Source organism: Pongo pygmaeus, chromosome 5 (assembly GCF_028885625.2).
Source record: "Pongo pygmaeus isolate AG05252 chromosome 5, NHGRI_mPonPyg2-v2.0_pri, whole genome shotgun sequence".
NCBI classification, from domain to species: Eukaryota; Metazoa; Chordata; class Mammalia; order Primates; family Hominidae; genus Pongo; species Pongo pygmaeus.
The window spans coordinates 30,119,901-30,131,222 of NC_072378.2; the positions used below are offsets into that span (position 1 = coordinate 30,119,901).

The following is an 11,322-nucleotide window of genomic DNA, read 5'->3' on the forward strand; positions in this document are numbered from 1 at the left end:
CGATAACCACATGAATGAAAGCATAGAGGTAGGAAAAAGCCACAGCACCTTTGTAGGAGTGTGAGGAAACTGACCTGGTTAGGCTGGAATGTTCAGGAATGGGGAAGACCAGAAGTCAACAGGCTAAATGGATGACACCAAGACATAGTGAGGTTTCTGAGTCAGGAATGAAGGGAGAAGTGATGTTTAATGAAAGCCAGTCTGGATCATTTGCACAAGAAGGACTGGGGCAGAGAGTTGAGGGTTGGAAGGAGAGGGGAGGAGAAAGAGCCTAGTGTAGATGTTCAGAAAAAAGGTATAGTTATTTGGCAAGAAGCTGCAGATCTCAGAGAAACATAAGATCCCAAATCTAAGAGCAAGACATTAGCCAAGGAAAGAACACCCCTGAAGGTGACAGCTAGCAATTCCTGCATCCCAGATGGAGTTAATGTCACCAAGAGAACTTGTACCAGGAGTGGGAGGAGACTGACAGCCCCCAGGGTCTCTCCTCAGGAGAGAATTCAGTTATACTGAAGATGCCTTCCAGGCCCCCCTTGGTCCCTTCTGATGTGACCGCAGATAATCGGGCCAGGGGTGGGAGTCTGAACAGCAGATAATTGGCCAAACAAGTCTATGAGGTCACCTGTCAAGGAAGACCTTATCAAAGAGGGACAATAGTAATTAACTGAAACCATCAGGTCCTCTCAGAGATTCAGAAGGGATCCATGATGAATGTGTCATTAGTTGGCAAGAAGAGCAGACACAGAGAGAATCAGAGATGCATGTGCAGCCACGATATATTGGAACAGGTGTCCACAACCCATGCTGCTGAGAGGCCGTAGGAAGATCCAGTCTTCACGCTTCTTTGGACTTTGAGCCCACTTCTTACCAGTAGGTCCTGGGCATACAACATACCACTGCATAATGGTCATGAGCACAGACTCGGGAGCCAAACCACAAGACTTCAAATGCTGGCTCTGCTACTTACTATCAGCTGATTTGAGACTGGCTGCTCGGCCTCCACATGTCTCAGTTCTCTTATGTACAAGATGGGCATATTAATAACAGCACCTACCTCCTGAGGTTGTTGTGAGGATTAAGTGAGTTAATACATACAAATATTTATTATGGTGTTTGGCCAAAATAAGTTCTATGTGTGTGATTGTTATCAACATTTTTGGAATCTCTAGTTCTTCCTACAGGAACGAGTGGTGACCCCACCAACTCACTCACCCCTGACATAGCTTCTCATGGGGCCTGGCTCATGGTGGAAAATCCCATTTTCCTTATTTCTGCTTTTATAATAAACTTACCTATCATTTGAACTAACTTGAGTGGGTCTTACTTCTTTGCAATAGAAAGGGTTGCTACCATGTAAGCTGTGAACAATGAGGTGTAAACTGTGGATGTTACAAATGTGCAACAGTCCTTCAGAGTCGGAAAGGGTAGCTGGGACTCTGGGGCCTCTAGACTTGAGCACTTCCTGGGGAGGGAACCCAGAGTCCCACTTCCGGCCAGCAGAGCAAGGAGGTTCATTAAGCTGCCTTATCTTGAAGTTACCAGGTTTTAGGATCTATCCACTTCCCCTGTGCTGACTCCATACTCCGAAAGCAAGTAAACTTCAAGTAAAATTACCCTAGGGGAGAAGCAGGTAATGACAGACCAACATGAGTGTTTTCACTTATGAGCAGTTTTATTTCTCAGTGTAAGACATATAAATTGTTTTCACTGACATATAACTATTAAAAGAAAAATAAAATAAAATAATTTTAAAAGAAGAAATATAAATTGTATTTCTGAATCCAAGTCACCTGTGGGGGTGTAGCCAGCATTAAAATAATCGCCAGGACCCATGCAGGCATCTATCTCTGAATGAGGCAGTGCAGCACAGCAGTTAAGAACTCTTGGGTCAGACACGGATGAACTGGTTGCATGATCTTGGCTAGTTACCAAGATAAAGTGACACAAGGTGTGTAAAGCTCCTGAGCAGCAAGCCAGGATCTTCATACACATACATTTTAGAGGATAATAGTCCTTTCAAAAGACACAGCTAAAGCCAATAAAAATAAACAGAAAAATAGGATCTACTTTTTAGTGGAATCACAGGTTTGGGTGCTTTGGATATGTTTTATCATTATATAGGCACTTGTGTGTGTCTGTATTTTTTTTGAATATACAACATTTTAATGAGATACTGCACACTCCCAGGGAAAGCAATTCAATCTCTAATCCCTGGTTTCTGATCTCCACCTCTTTTCTACCTGCTGAGCTAAGGATGAACAACAGAACTTCTCAACTGAATTCTAAACTTGGGCCTAAGCACGCTGTGCCCTCTGCCTTTGAGTTTGCACCCTGGATGGCTCCCCTCCTCCCAGGAGACCCAGTAGGGAGATGACAGACCATTGTAGTTTACATCTGAGCAGAGTAAACAGAGATGATGTTAAGGAGACTGTCAGTGAAGGGCATGATTATGCAAAATAAAATACAATATTGACAAGAACTAGAAAATAAAACATGGTCACTCTTCCATCCCATTTCTCAGATGTCACTACAGTATCTCAACTATGATAGTCTCAATTCTTTAGGCTAAAGGTCATAGGTCATCCAACTTATGCCCTGGCCTCCTTCTGGAATTCTTTTACCTAGCTGTTTCTGAGCCCACAGCTGAGCTATTTGTGACTCATTTGCTTCCACTATCTCATTTCTTGACCTCAGAGGGTAATCAACTGATCAGGAAGACAATTTCCCCAGGGTTGAGTGTGGTCCCTGGGTTATGATTTATGGCTATACCTTATGTCCTCCTGCCCCCAGGCCCTGCACCCTTCATCTCAGCCAGAAGTGGCACCACCAGGAGGAAGGAGGCAGTGAGTGATGTCGGCTGGGGATGGCACACATCCATGGACAATGGAGACAACCCAGTGCTCCATGGGTCACAGGTCATCCAGCCAGTTCTCTGCTGTTTCCTCTTCTTAAGATGCTTCTTCCCCTCTTTTCCTTATGACCATAGGCATCCTTTAGACCACCCTTTTCAGAAAGCCATCCCCTACTCACCCTCTCCTTCCAGGCTGGGCTATGCACCTTCCCCTGAACTCCCATAATGCTGGGGTTGGACCTCCCATAGCACCCACCACACTGTGCTGTAATTTCCTCTTTATGTTTCTCTGTCTTCCCAAGAGCTCTTTCAGATATAGAATAGGGTTTTTTTCTCTATATTTTCAAATCACCAGTGGCCACCACACTGCTTGGTTCATAGTTAACACAAAATAAATGGTTCTAGAGAATGTGATTACATGAACTCTAACATTATTGGAAGAAAACAAGATGAAAAGAGGTGACATGTCTTGTTTAAAGTCATACAACTGGTTGCAAGGCTGGTTCAAGAACCCAGGTCTTCTGCCTTCAAATCCAGTGCTCTTTCTATGCAGCTACTTCTGTGCCAAGCAAGGATGGTGGTGAGCAGAGCTGGCAGCAGCCTGAGTCCCCAGGTACCCTGGCCATCCACTGGGCATTGGGGAAAGGGCTTGATCAGTAGATTGAGTGTCCTCTCCTCTATCCCTTACCACCCGGCCCCATCCCATCTTCTAAAGCAGTCAGTCATTTCTATTCCAAGTCGTCCAGGTGATTCAGCCAGGGATCAAGTCCATGTTGTACATGGGTTGATTTGAATCCTGTACTTAGAGGAGAGTAGGTAACTGCTCCTTCTCAGGAGCTCAGGGAGAAACTGGACCCTCGGCCCCAGAGCCCAAAGAAGGGAATGACCTTCCTAGTGAAGGAGGCAGTGAAGGTGTAGATGGGCTCTCGAGTGACAGCGTTGGTGAAGGTCACCCAGCCCACCTCATAGTCAAGAGACACCCGCACCTGCCAGGGCTGCTCCTTCAGGGTCAGCCATGTGGGGAAGGAGCCCAGAGCCGAGACAAAGCCCCAGGCCAGCCTCACAGCCCACACCCCCTCCTCTGGCCGCAGCCGAAGCTCCCCCTTCCGCTGCACATCCTCGCTCACCACGCCCACGGTGCAGCTGCCCCCATGGGCCAGGTCTATACTCACCACCCACGTGTGTCTCCCCGCTGTGATGCCAGTGTGGGCCAGAACACAGGTGGCCCGGTCAAAACGCTGGGGGTTGTCTGGTGAGTTCTGCCATTTGTAGGAGAACTGAGCCCGCTGGCGGTCCTCGGACAAGAGGAGCTTGGGATGGGAAGTCTGAGGGTCTAGAGAAATGTGAACTGTGGGGATAACCAAAAGGGGCAGATGTCAGCAGACATGCTATTACCTCCAAGGAAGGCATAGAAACTTCCCTGGGCCCCTCCTGTTAGTGTTATTATTACCAAAAACATGTATAGTGCCTACGTGGACCAACAGTGTGGCATCACCTGGGAACTTGTTCGACATACACTCTCAGAATCTGCATCCTAACAAGATGCCCAGGTGATTCGCGCATAGGTAAAGCCTGAAAAGCCTGCCTCGAAGGATGCGAAAGCTCTCATTTAGTTCAATGTGGTCCTCGGGAAAGCTCTTCTGCTCACTGCAAATTGGTTGGCTTCCAAAGCTGTGTGTGCCAGCTTCGATCTCCTGGGGCTGATACGCCACATTCTCCCCTCCTCCCATCTCTATCCTGGAGTGCAGAGACATTTCTCCCTGTAGCCCAAACTTCATGATTCCTCCCTGCTTTCCTCCCAGAGCACTGGTGACTCATTTACAGTCTTCCCTCCTGGCAGGTTCTCTGGCTCACCTCTGGGTTATTCACTCTGCCTCAGTAATTCTGAAACTGTCAGAATTCTGAGGACCACTTTTTAACACCAAAAACTACTGCAGAGCCTTGCATTTTGTTACTTTTAGTATTCATAAATTGAGAAGCTTCCATAAATTTAGGTCCATCCATGGGTTAGAGAACCCCCTCCAACAACTCCATGACTCCCAGGGTCTTGGGCTGGTTGATTGAGAAACGACAGCCTTGAAGGAGTCCATTCTGTTCATTTCTTTCCCACACACAGGCCGCCCTCCTTCTGTCATCTGTGAAATGATATCTGAGAGGAAGCAGGGGTTCCTCACAGTTCTAAAGAGGTGATTATAAACCCAGATCAAAGTCCCCTTTATCCAGAAAGCATTCCCAGATGGACCTTATCCCATTCTGTGTTAATCTTTCTATCTACTCAGCATGTGCAGATCAGGATGTGAGCTTCATACCACGAATGTAGTATGTGTATGTGCTTGTCCTTTCTTCATGCTTCTCCTGAGAGCCTTACAAAGAATGTGACACACACACACGTATATATATACACATGTATTATGTACACACACATATGTGTATATATAATATATATGATGTGTATATGTATGCATGGGTGTTTGTTATGACTATTGTAGTGCCCAGTATAGAATCCTGCAAAATTGTCTCTCCTTTCCGAGGACTTCTCATTCTCTCCCATCCTGACATAGGCTGCTTACCTGGCTCATAGTCCAACTCAAAGCATAGTTTTTCTGTAAAGAAAATAAACCAGGATGAGATTTTATTAGTCTTACAAAACCATCAGACACTTAATGATGAGAAAACTGAGGCCAAGAAGAGGGAAGGGACAAGAAGTAGAATGGAAGTTGGAATCTTCTAGACCAGTGGTTCCAAGCTTGCATTAGAATCACCTGGAGCGCTTGCTAAAACACATCTGTTTCAGATTCAGGTGCTCTGGGGTGGAGCTGAACATCTGTATTTCTAACAAGTTCCTGGGCAATGCAGCTGCTGCTGCTGCTGCTGCTGGGAGCCCCACTGCCATAGCCCTGAGCAAACAGGGACCATGTCTGCCTTGCTCACCTCTGTACCCGCAGAGCCCAGGACATAGTAAATGCTCAAGAAATATCTGCTTAATTAATAGAGAAATGGGTTCATTTATTTATTATTCCACTTGGAAATAATTTTGGGGAGAGTCAAAGGTCAGCCTTTGATCAGGGTGAAATTTCCTTCACTGCCAGGCCGCTGGAAGTATTTGCAGGAAATGGAATTATGGGAAAAGTCCTTCTAGGGTGACATCACTGTGGGTGGGTCATTTAAAAATTGGTGTCATCATTCATTCTGTCATGGTTAGTGAGGAGGCGGTTGGCAGAGAGCCATATCCCATTCCTGACTCTCATTCCAAACCCTCCCCCACCCCCTACCACCACTCCCTGTTCCGGAAAAGGAAGTGGAGCATAGTCCCCGCAGGACCGTCTAACTCTGAGCCAGACTAACAGAAAGAAAGTGAGAAGGAAGGAGGGACGAGCCAGATACCACAGGGTCAAGATAAATACTGCTGTTGGCTATTAATTAACAATGTTCATCATCAAAAACTTATCACATATTACAAATGTTGCTGTGGGATTTTTTAACTTATTAAGAATGATATATTGTTAATCATTATCTTTCATATTGCTTAATGACCACTGATCAGATTTGTTGAATTATTTTAAAATCAGTTTAGCTTTTTTACCAGAAATATTCACCTTTATTCTGTTTCTTCATTGTCACAATATCCTAATAGGCAGATTTTTAAAAAAATCTGCAAATAAGGAAATCAAGGCACAGGAAGGAATAAGGCTTGCCAAAGTCACACCTTTCAGCAGTGGAGCGTGGAAGCCACTCCTAAACCCGGGCTTCATGGCCACCTGTGCTCTGTGGAGGCCTGGGGTTCTCTTACCCAGAAACATCTTCATCTCCCTCTGCAGCGGGAGGGCCTGCTGGGGAAAGTCCCGAATCCTCTGGCCCAGCTCTGGGGACACAGCCACTGGTTTCCGGCACTTTCTGGTTTCACATCTAGGGGCACAGAAATGGCTGGGTCTGGGAATTATCATCCTTAATAATGTCTCCAGACTCAGCCGGTCATCTTCTAATAGGGCATGAAGGTGCTAGTTCCTGCAGGCAGACGTACTTCCTCTAGGATGAATCCCACTGCCCATTTTTGGGCATCTATGGATATACCTGAGAAGGCATTTGGGTATATAGAGGTTTATATGTAAATTTGTATCCTTAAGTGAGAATGTTATATACTTGTGTGGCAATAACTAGGCATGCGGTACATGTATGTATATTTATATGGAAAAAGAAAAGAGAGAAACTATATTGCTTACCTTATTAGAGTGCTTCTGATGTCCTAGGAGAAAGAGATACCAGGGATTCAGTTTCCAGCTTCTCCTTTCCATTTTTCTTTCCTTTCTTTTTTTACTTTTATTTTATTTATTTTTTGTTTGTTTGTTTGTTTGAGAAAGGGTCTCACTCTGGTGCCCAGGCTGGAATACAGTGGCGTGATCACAGCTCACTGCAGCCTCAACCTCCTGGGCTCAAGGGATCCTCCCACCTCAGCATCCTGAGTAGCTGGGACTACAGGTGTTTGTCACCACGCCTGGCTAATTTTCTTTTTTTTTTTTTTTTTTTTTGTTTTGTAGAGATGGGGTTTTGTTATGTTGCCCAGGTTCTTCCCACTTTTCTTATGACTGGAAAAGACAAAATATATTTCTAGCCCTGGACAGGAAAAGGATACCAGATGCGTAGAGTCACAGAGCATTAGGACTCACCCACCTCTGTGGATCAGAGCTCAAAGCCTTTATTTTTTAGATAAAGATGGTGAAGTGATCTTCCCCTGCTCGTTAGTGGCAAAGTAAGTCTCATACCAAGGTCTCCTGTTTCTCAGTCCTAAGAGCATCATTCTAAGTCATGCTGCCTTTCCAATACCTTGTGGGGACCCCAATATCTCTCCTCCAGTGTGAGGAAGTGAAACAGACCAGGACAAACTTCCTGACTGGCGGTTGGTGACATTTAGGTTATAGAGAATGGTTTGCAACGTACTTAATACTTTTCAAAGTGCTACTTTCACTTCCATCTTCCTGTTGGATCCTCACAAAAGCCCTGTGAAATATTTAAGGAAAGTATCCTCCCTATTTGGCAAATGGTGGGACTGAGAGGTGGAGACCAGAGAGCAAAAAGTGATCAGGGAACTCTTGGAAAAGCATGAACTAGAATTGAGATCTTCTGGTCCTCTGACCCACCTTCCATCTGGGATACAGAGATGTGTGAGTCAGGGAGACATGGCTTAGGCAAGAAAAAGATGTAAGAGTCACAGGACAGCACAGGTGGGGCAGTGTTCAGGTTCAGGCCTCACCGTCAGGAGCTCCCTTGCTGGCCTCTCATTCTTCTCCTCCAGTTCTTCAATAAGGGCACTAAACCGGCAGATCTCTCCAGCAACCAGCAAATCAAATTCATCCCGTTGCTTCAAGATGTCCCCATCTAGGCTCTCCAATTGTGCTAAGAGGATGCTCTGCTGTTCCTCTAGAAACTTCCTCAGGTGTGCAAACTCAGAAATCACCTGTTGTCTCTTGGTGGACACCTGAGTCTGAGGGGGCAGGAGGAGAGCCCAAGAGAAAGTTTGCTTCCTCCTTCTCCCTCTGCTCCTCTTCCTCCTCCCTTGTCCCCAGGTAGATCTGGAACTGTGTCATGGTTTCCTTTTCACTTGTCATCCCATTTCGGGGAGCAAGACTCACAGTGCTGTCTCAGCACCATCTGCTGCAGCTTCTAAAAGGGGTAGGGCTTAGACGAGGTGTAGGAGGAGACGGTGAGGACACCCTACCTCTTGTCTTGTATGAAAAGCACATTATGTGCACAGCCCTGAGCTACTTTACAGTCACAATCTCATTTAATGCTTACAGTAATTCAATGAGGTCATGATGATTTTTACTCTCCATTTTACAGATAAGTAAACTGAAGCTGGAGTTGCTTGAGGTCATAGAGTTAGTGTCAGAGTCAGGGTTTAAACTCATAATAACTTCAAAGCCCTATAATCTATGTTGCCTCAGTTTCAGGAAGACACTGGACCCTGAGGAAGGGGAGGAACCTGGGGAAACGGTTATGACTTACCAGGAGGACTTGCATCCTTTTATTTTCTCTTGACTGGATTTCTTGAATCTCCTCTCTCTCTTTCCTTAGACATTTAAGACACTTATGTATTTGTTCCTGGGGAGAAGTAACATAAAATACTCAAGATGGAAAATGATTTGTTCAGGGTTGTCTTGTCATCTGACCCTCTGCCTCTAGGAATGAAATGGCCCCAGGAGAGGAGTCTCTTCCTTAGCTGACAATCCCCGACCCTTCACCGCCCTGACAGCTTACTCCCTTTGGGTCTTGTTCCTCTTGATTTGTTTCCAAGACTTTGGGTCAGGACTTTCCCCCTTTATCCTGTGCCATTAGAGGCTGTGACTTGGTTTTCCCACTTGAGTATTTCTTCAGGTTAAACATTCTATTGTGTTTTGCTTTGGGTAAGTGGTATCTGGGGTCTGTCCTGAGTTTGATATGCCCTGCACTGAAATCATTCTGATTTTCCGACACATCCCAAAGGAACATGTGTAAATAACAACCCTCCCTTGTTACTGAAATCAATTATCTGTGTATGACTCCAGAGGGGAGAAGAAACTTGGGTAATGTAAAAGTAATTGATAAATTGTTTTCAAAATTATTTGCTCCAGAATAGAGTTAGGAACAGGTACACACACATGATAAATATGTGCATTCAAAGATATATTAGAATTCTCACTATCAATTGCTAATTAACTAATTAAGACATCCACACACAGACTTGTACTAAAACACAATTCATAAACACAATGCATAAACAACTAAAACCAGCACACACTCATTTAATGACAGATAAAATGGCATGCCACATGTATTTACTCAGCCTGAATATACGTAAACACGAATTTATTCACAAACAGGCTCTCAGTTACACTTACACACTCAAATACATACATACTCAGACTCCCACCCAAACACACCAGACACACTTCTAAACATGCAAACATTAACACATATACACACTGTACAATCATTCCCTCAAATGCAAACTTCAGACACACCTGATCCATGGCACAGACACACACACTCATGTTTTGGTCACTCATTCATTCAACAAGTATTTGTTGAACTCCCATTATCTGTTGGCCACAAGTGAACACAGAACACACTCAAAAAAACATGAAACATAAACACAATTTTCCATGCTGGGTCTATTGCCTGGGTGATCATGTAAGTAAGGAGAAAGAATTTGGCCTCAGGGTGGCCTAAATAATCCACAATTCTGCTGTTTCTGTTAGTCCAGTCCAGTCCACCCTGGGATCCCCCAGTTCCCCTTTCCTACCCTATAGGGAGCCGCGGCGTCCTCCAGGAAGCGCATGGTGTGGGCGGCGTGCTCCCCAGCCTCCCGGCACACCACGCACAACTGCATCTCATCATCCTCACAGAAGAAGTAGATCTTCTCTCCGTGCTCTTGGCAGACATCCTCCTCTCCCAAACCCAGAGTGGACACCAGCTGGAGGCGCTCGATGTTCTCCACCACGTTAGCCAGCTGCCAGTTGGGCCGGAAGTTCCCAGGTCGGAAGGGTTCTTTGCAGAGTGGGCAAGTAGGGGACTCCTCCAGGTCTGGGCCTGGGATCTCACAGTAGCGGGTAAGGCAGCCCCGGCAGAAGTTGTGGCCGCAGTCGATAGTGACCGGCTCCCTGAGGGTACCCTGGCAGATGGGGCAGTTGACTTCATCTGCCAGGCTGGTCACAGAGGCGGCAGAGGCCATGCTGGTACTGCTGCTATGGCTTCCTCAAGGCCACTCTCTCTGCTTGGCCACAGGGGAGGGGCTGGGCCACAAACTCACACACCCACATGTGCACATGGCTGTACACAGGCACATACTAAATATGCACCAGCACCCATAACGTCACACACTTGCATCTCTGGCAGCCAGAGTTCTATTCTCCTGCCAACGGCAGAGATGGGAAATAGCAGAGGAGAGGAAGGAAGAGGAACTCACAGCATTTCAGAGGTGACCTTAGATGACCATAACCAGAGGGTGGCCATTCCTTTCTGCCCATCCAGAGACACAGTAGAAGGAAAGTGGTGATATGTCAGCTGTCCACTGTCAAAAGAAATATTCTTTTGGGGGCAGGTGGGAGACTGGGTCAGAGAGTGGAGATGCCACTCCAGCCTTTCTGCCATATGGCCAGCTGTCTCCAAAGAGATTGGAGGTATCAGCCAGCCCAGGGCTTGCCCATCAGCAAGCAGGAGAGTGTGGGGACTCAGATAAGGTCCTTGTGCCAGGGTGTACACTGCACCAGCAACTTCAATGGTGATGCCTCAACTGGCCTGCTGCAGGCCTCAAAAGAGGCTGGAATATTCCCTATGATGGGGAGGAGAAAGAAAACTAGTAATGGCCAGAATTTATTTACAATGACGGTACAACTTACATTGATATAAGCAACTTAAAAGTATGATCTTAAAACCAAACACCACATATTCTCACTCATAGGTGGGAATTGAACAATGAGAACACATGGACACAGGAA

At 45.9% G+C, this 11,322-nt stretch overlaps 1 protein-coding gene across 2 annotated transcripts; it reads right to left on the bottom strand.

Annotated features, from left to right (window-relative positions):
• Positions 1-1,651: 1,651 nt before the first annotated feature.
• TRIM10 (tripartite motif containing 10) lies at positions 1,652-10,905 on the bottom strand. 2 transcript variants are annotated; one of them, XM_054491467.2, is made up of 8 exons: positions 10,128-10,905; positions 8,852-8,947; positions 8,100-8,330; positions 7,072-7,094; positions 6,642-6,757; positions 5,422-5,454; positions 4,024-4,199; positions 1,652-3,480 (listed from the first exon to the last, which is right to left on the bottom strand). In XM_054491467.2, the coding sequence occupies exons 1-8, from the start codon at positions 10,554-10,556 to the stop codon at positions 3,397-3,399; spliced, it is 1,188 nt and encodes a 395-aa protein (XP_054347442.1). In that variant the 5' UTR covers positions 10,557-10,905; the 3' UTR covers positions 1,652-3,396. The 2 variants fall into 2 exon arrangements, with proteins under 2 accessions (XP_054347442.1, XP_054347441.1); XM_054491466.2 differs by having other exon boundaries at positions 1,652-4,199.
• Between the last annotated feature and the right edge of the window lie 417 nt (positions 10,906-11,322).

Bases quoted from the DNA above. Each gene is read 5' to 3' on its own strand.
- TRIM10 (XM_054491466.2), bottom strand. From the start codon at position 10,556: ATGGCCTCTGCCGCCTCTGTGACCAGCCTGGCAGATGAAGTCAACTGC. The intron at 8,948-10,127 runs GTAGGAAAGGGG...ACTTCTCCCCAG, and splicing joins ACGCCGCGGCTCCCTATAGG to GAACAAATACATAAGTGTCT. The intron at 5,455-6,641 runs GTAAGAGAACCC...TTTTCTTTACAG, and splicing joins GGAGATGAAGATGTTTCTGG to AAAAACTATGCTTTGAGTTG.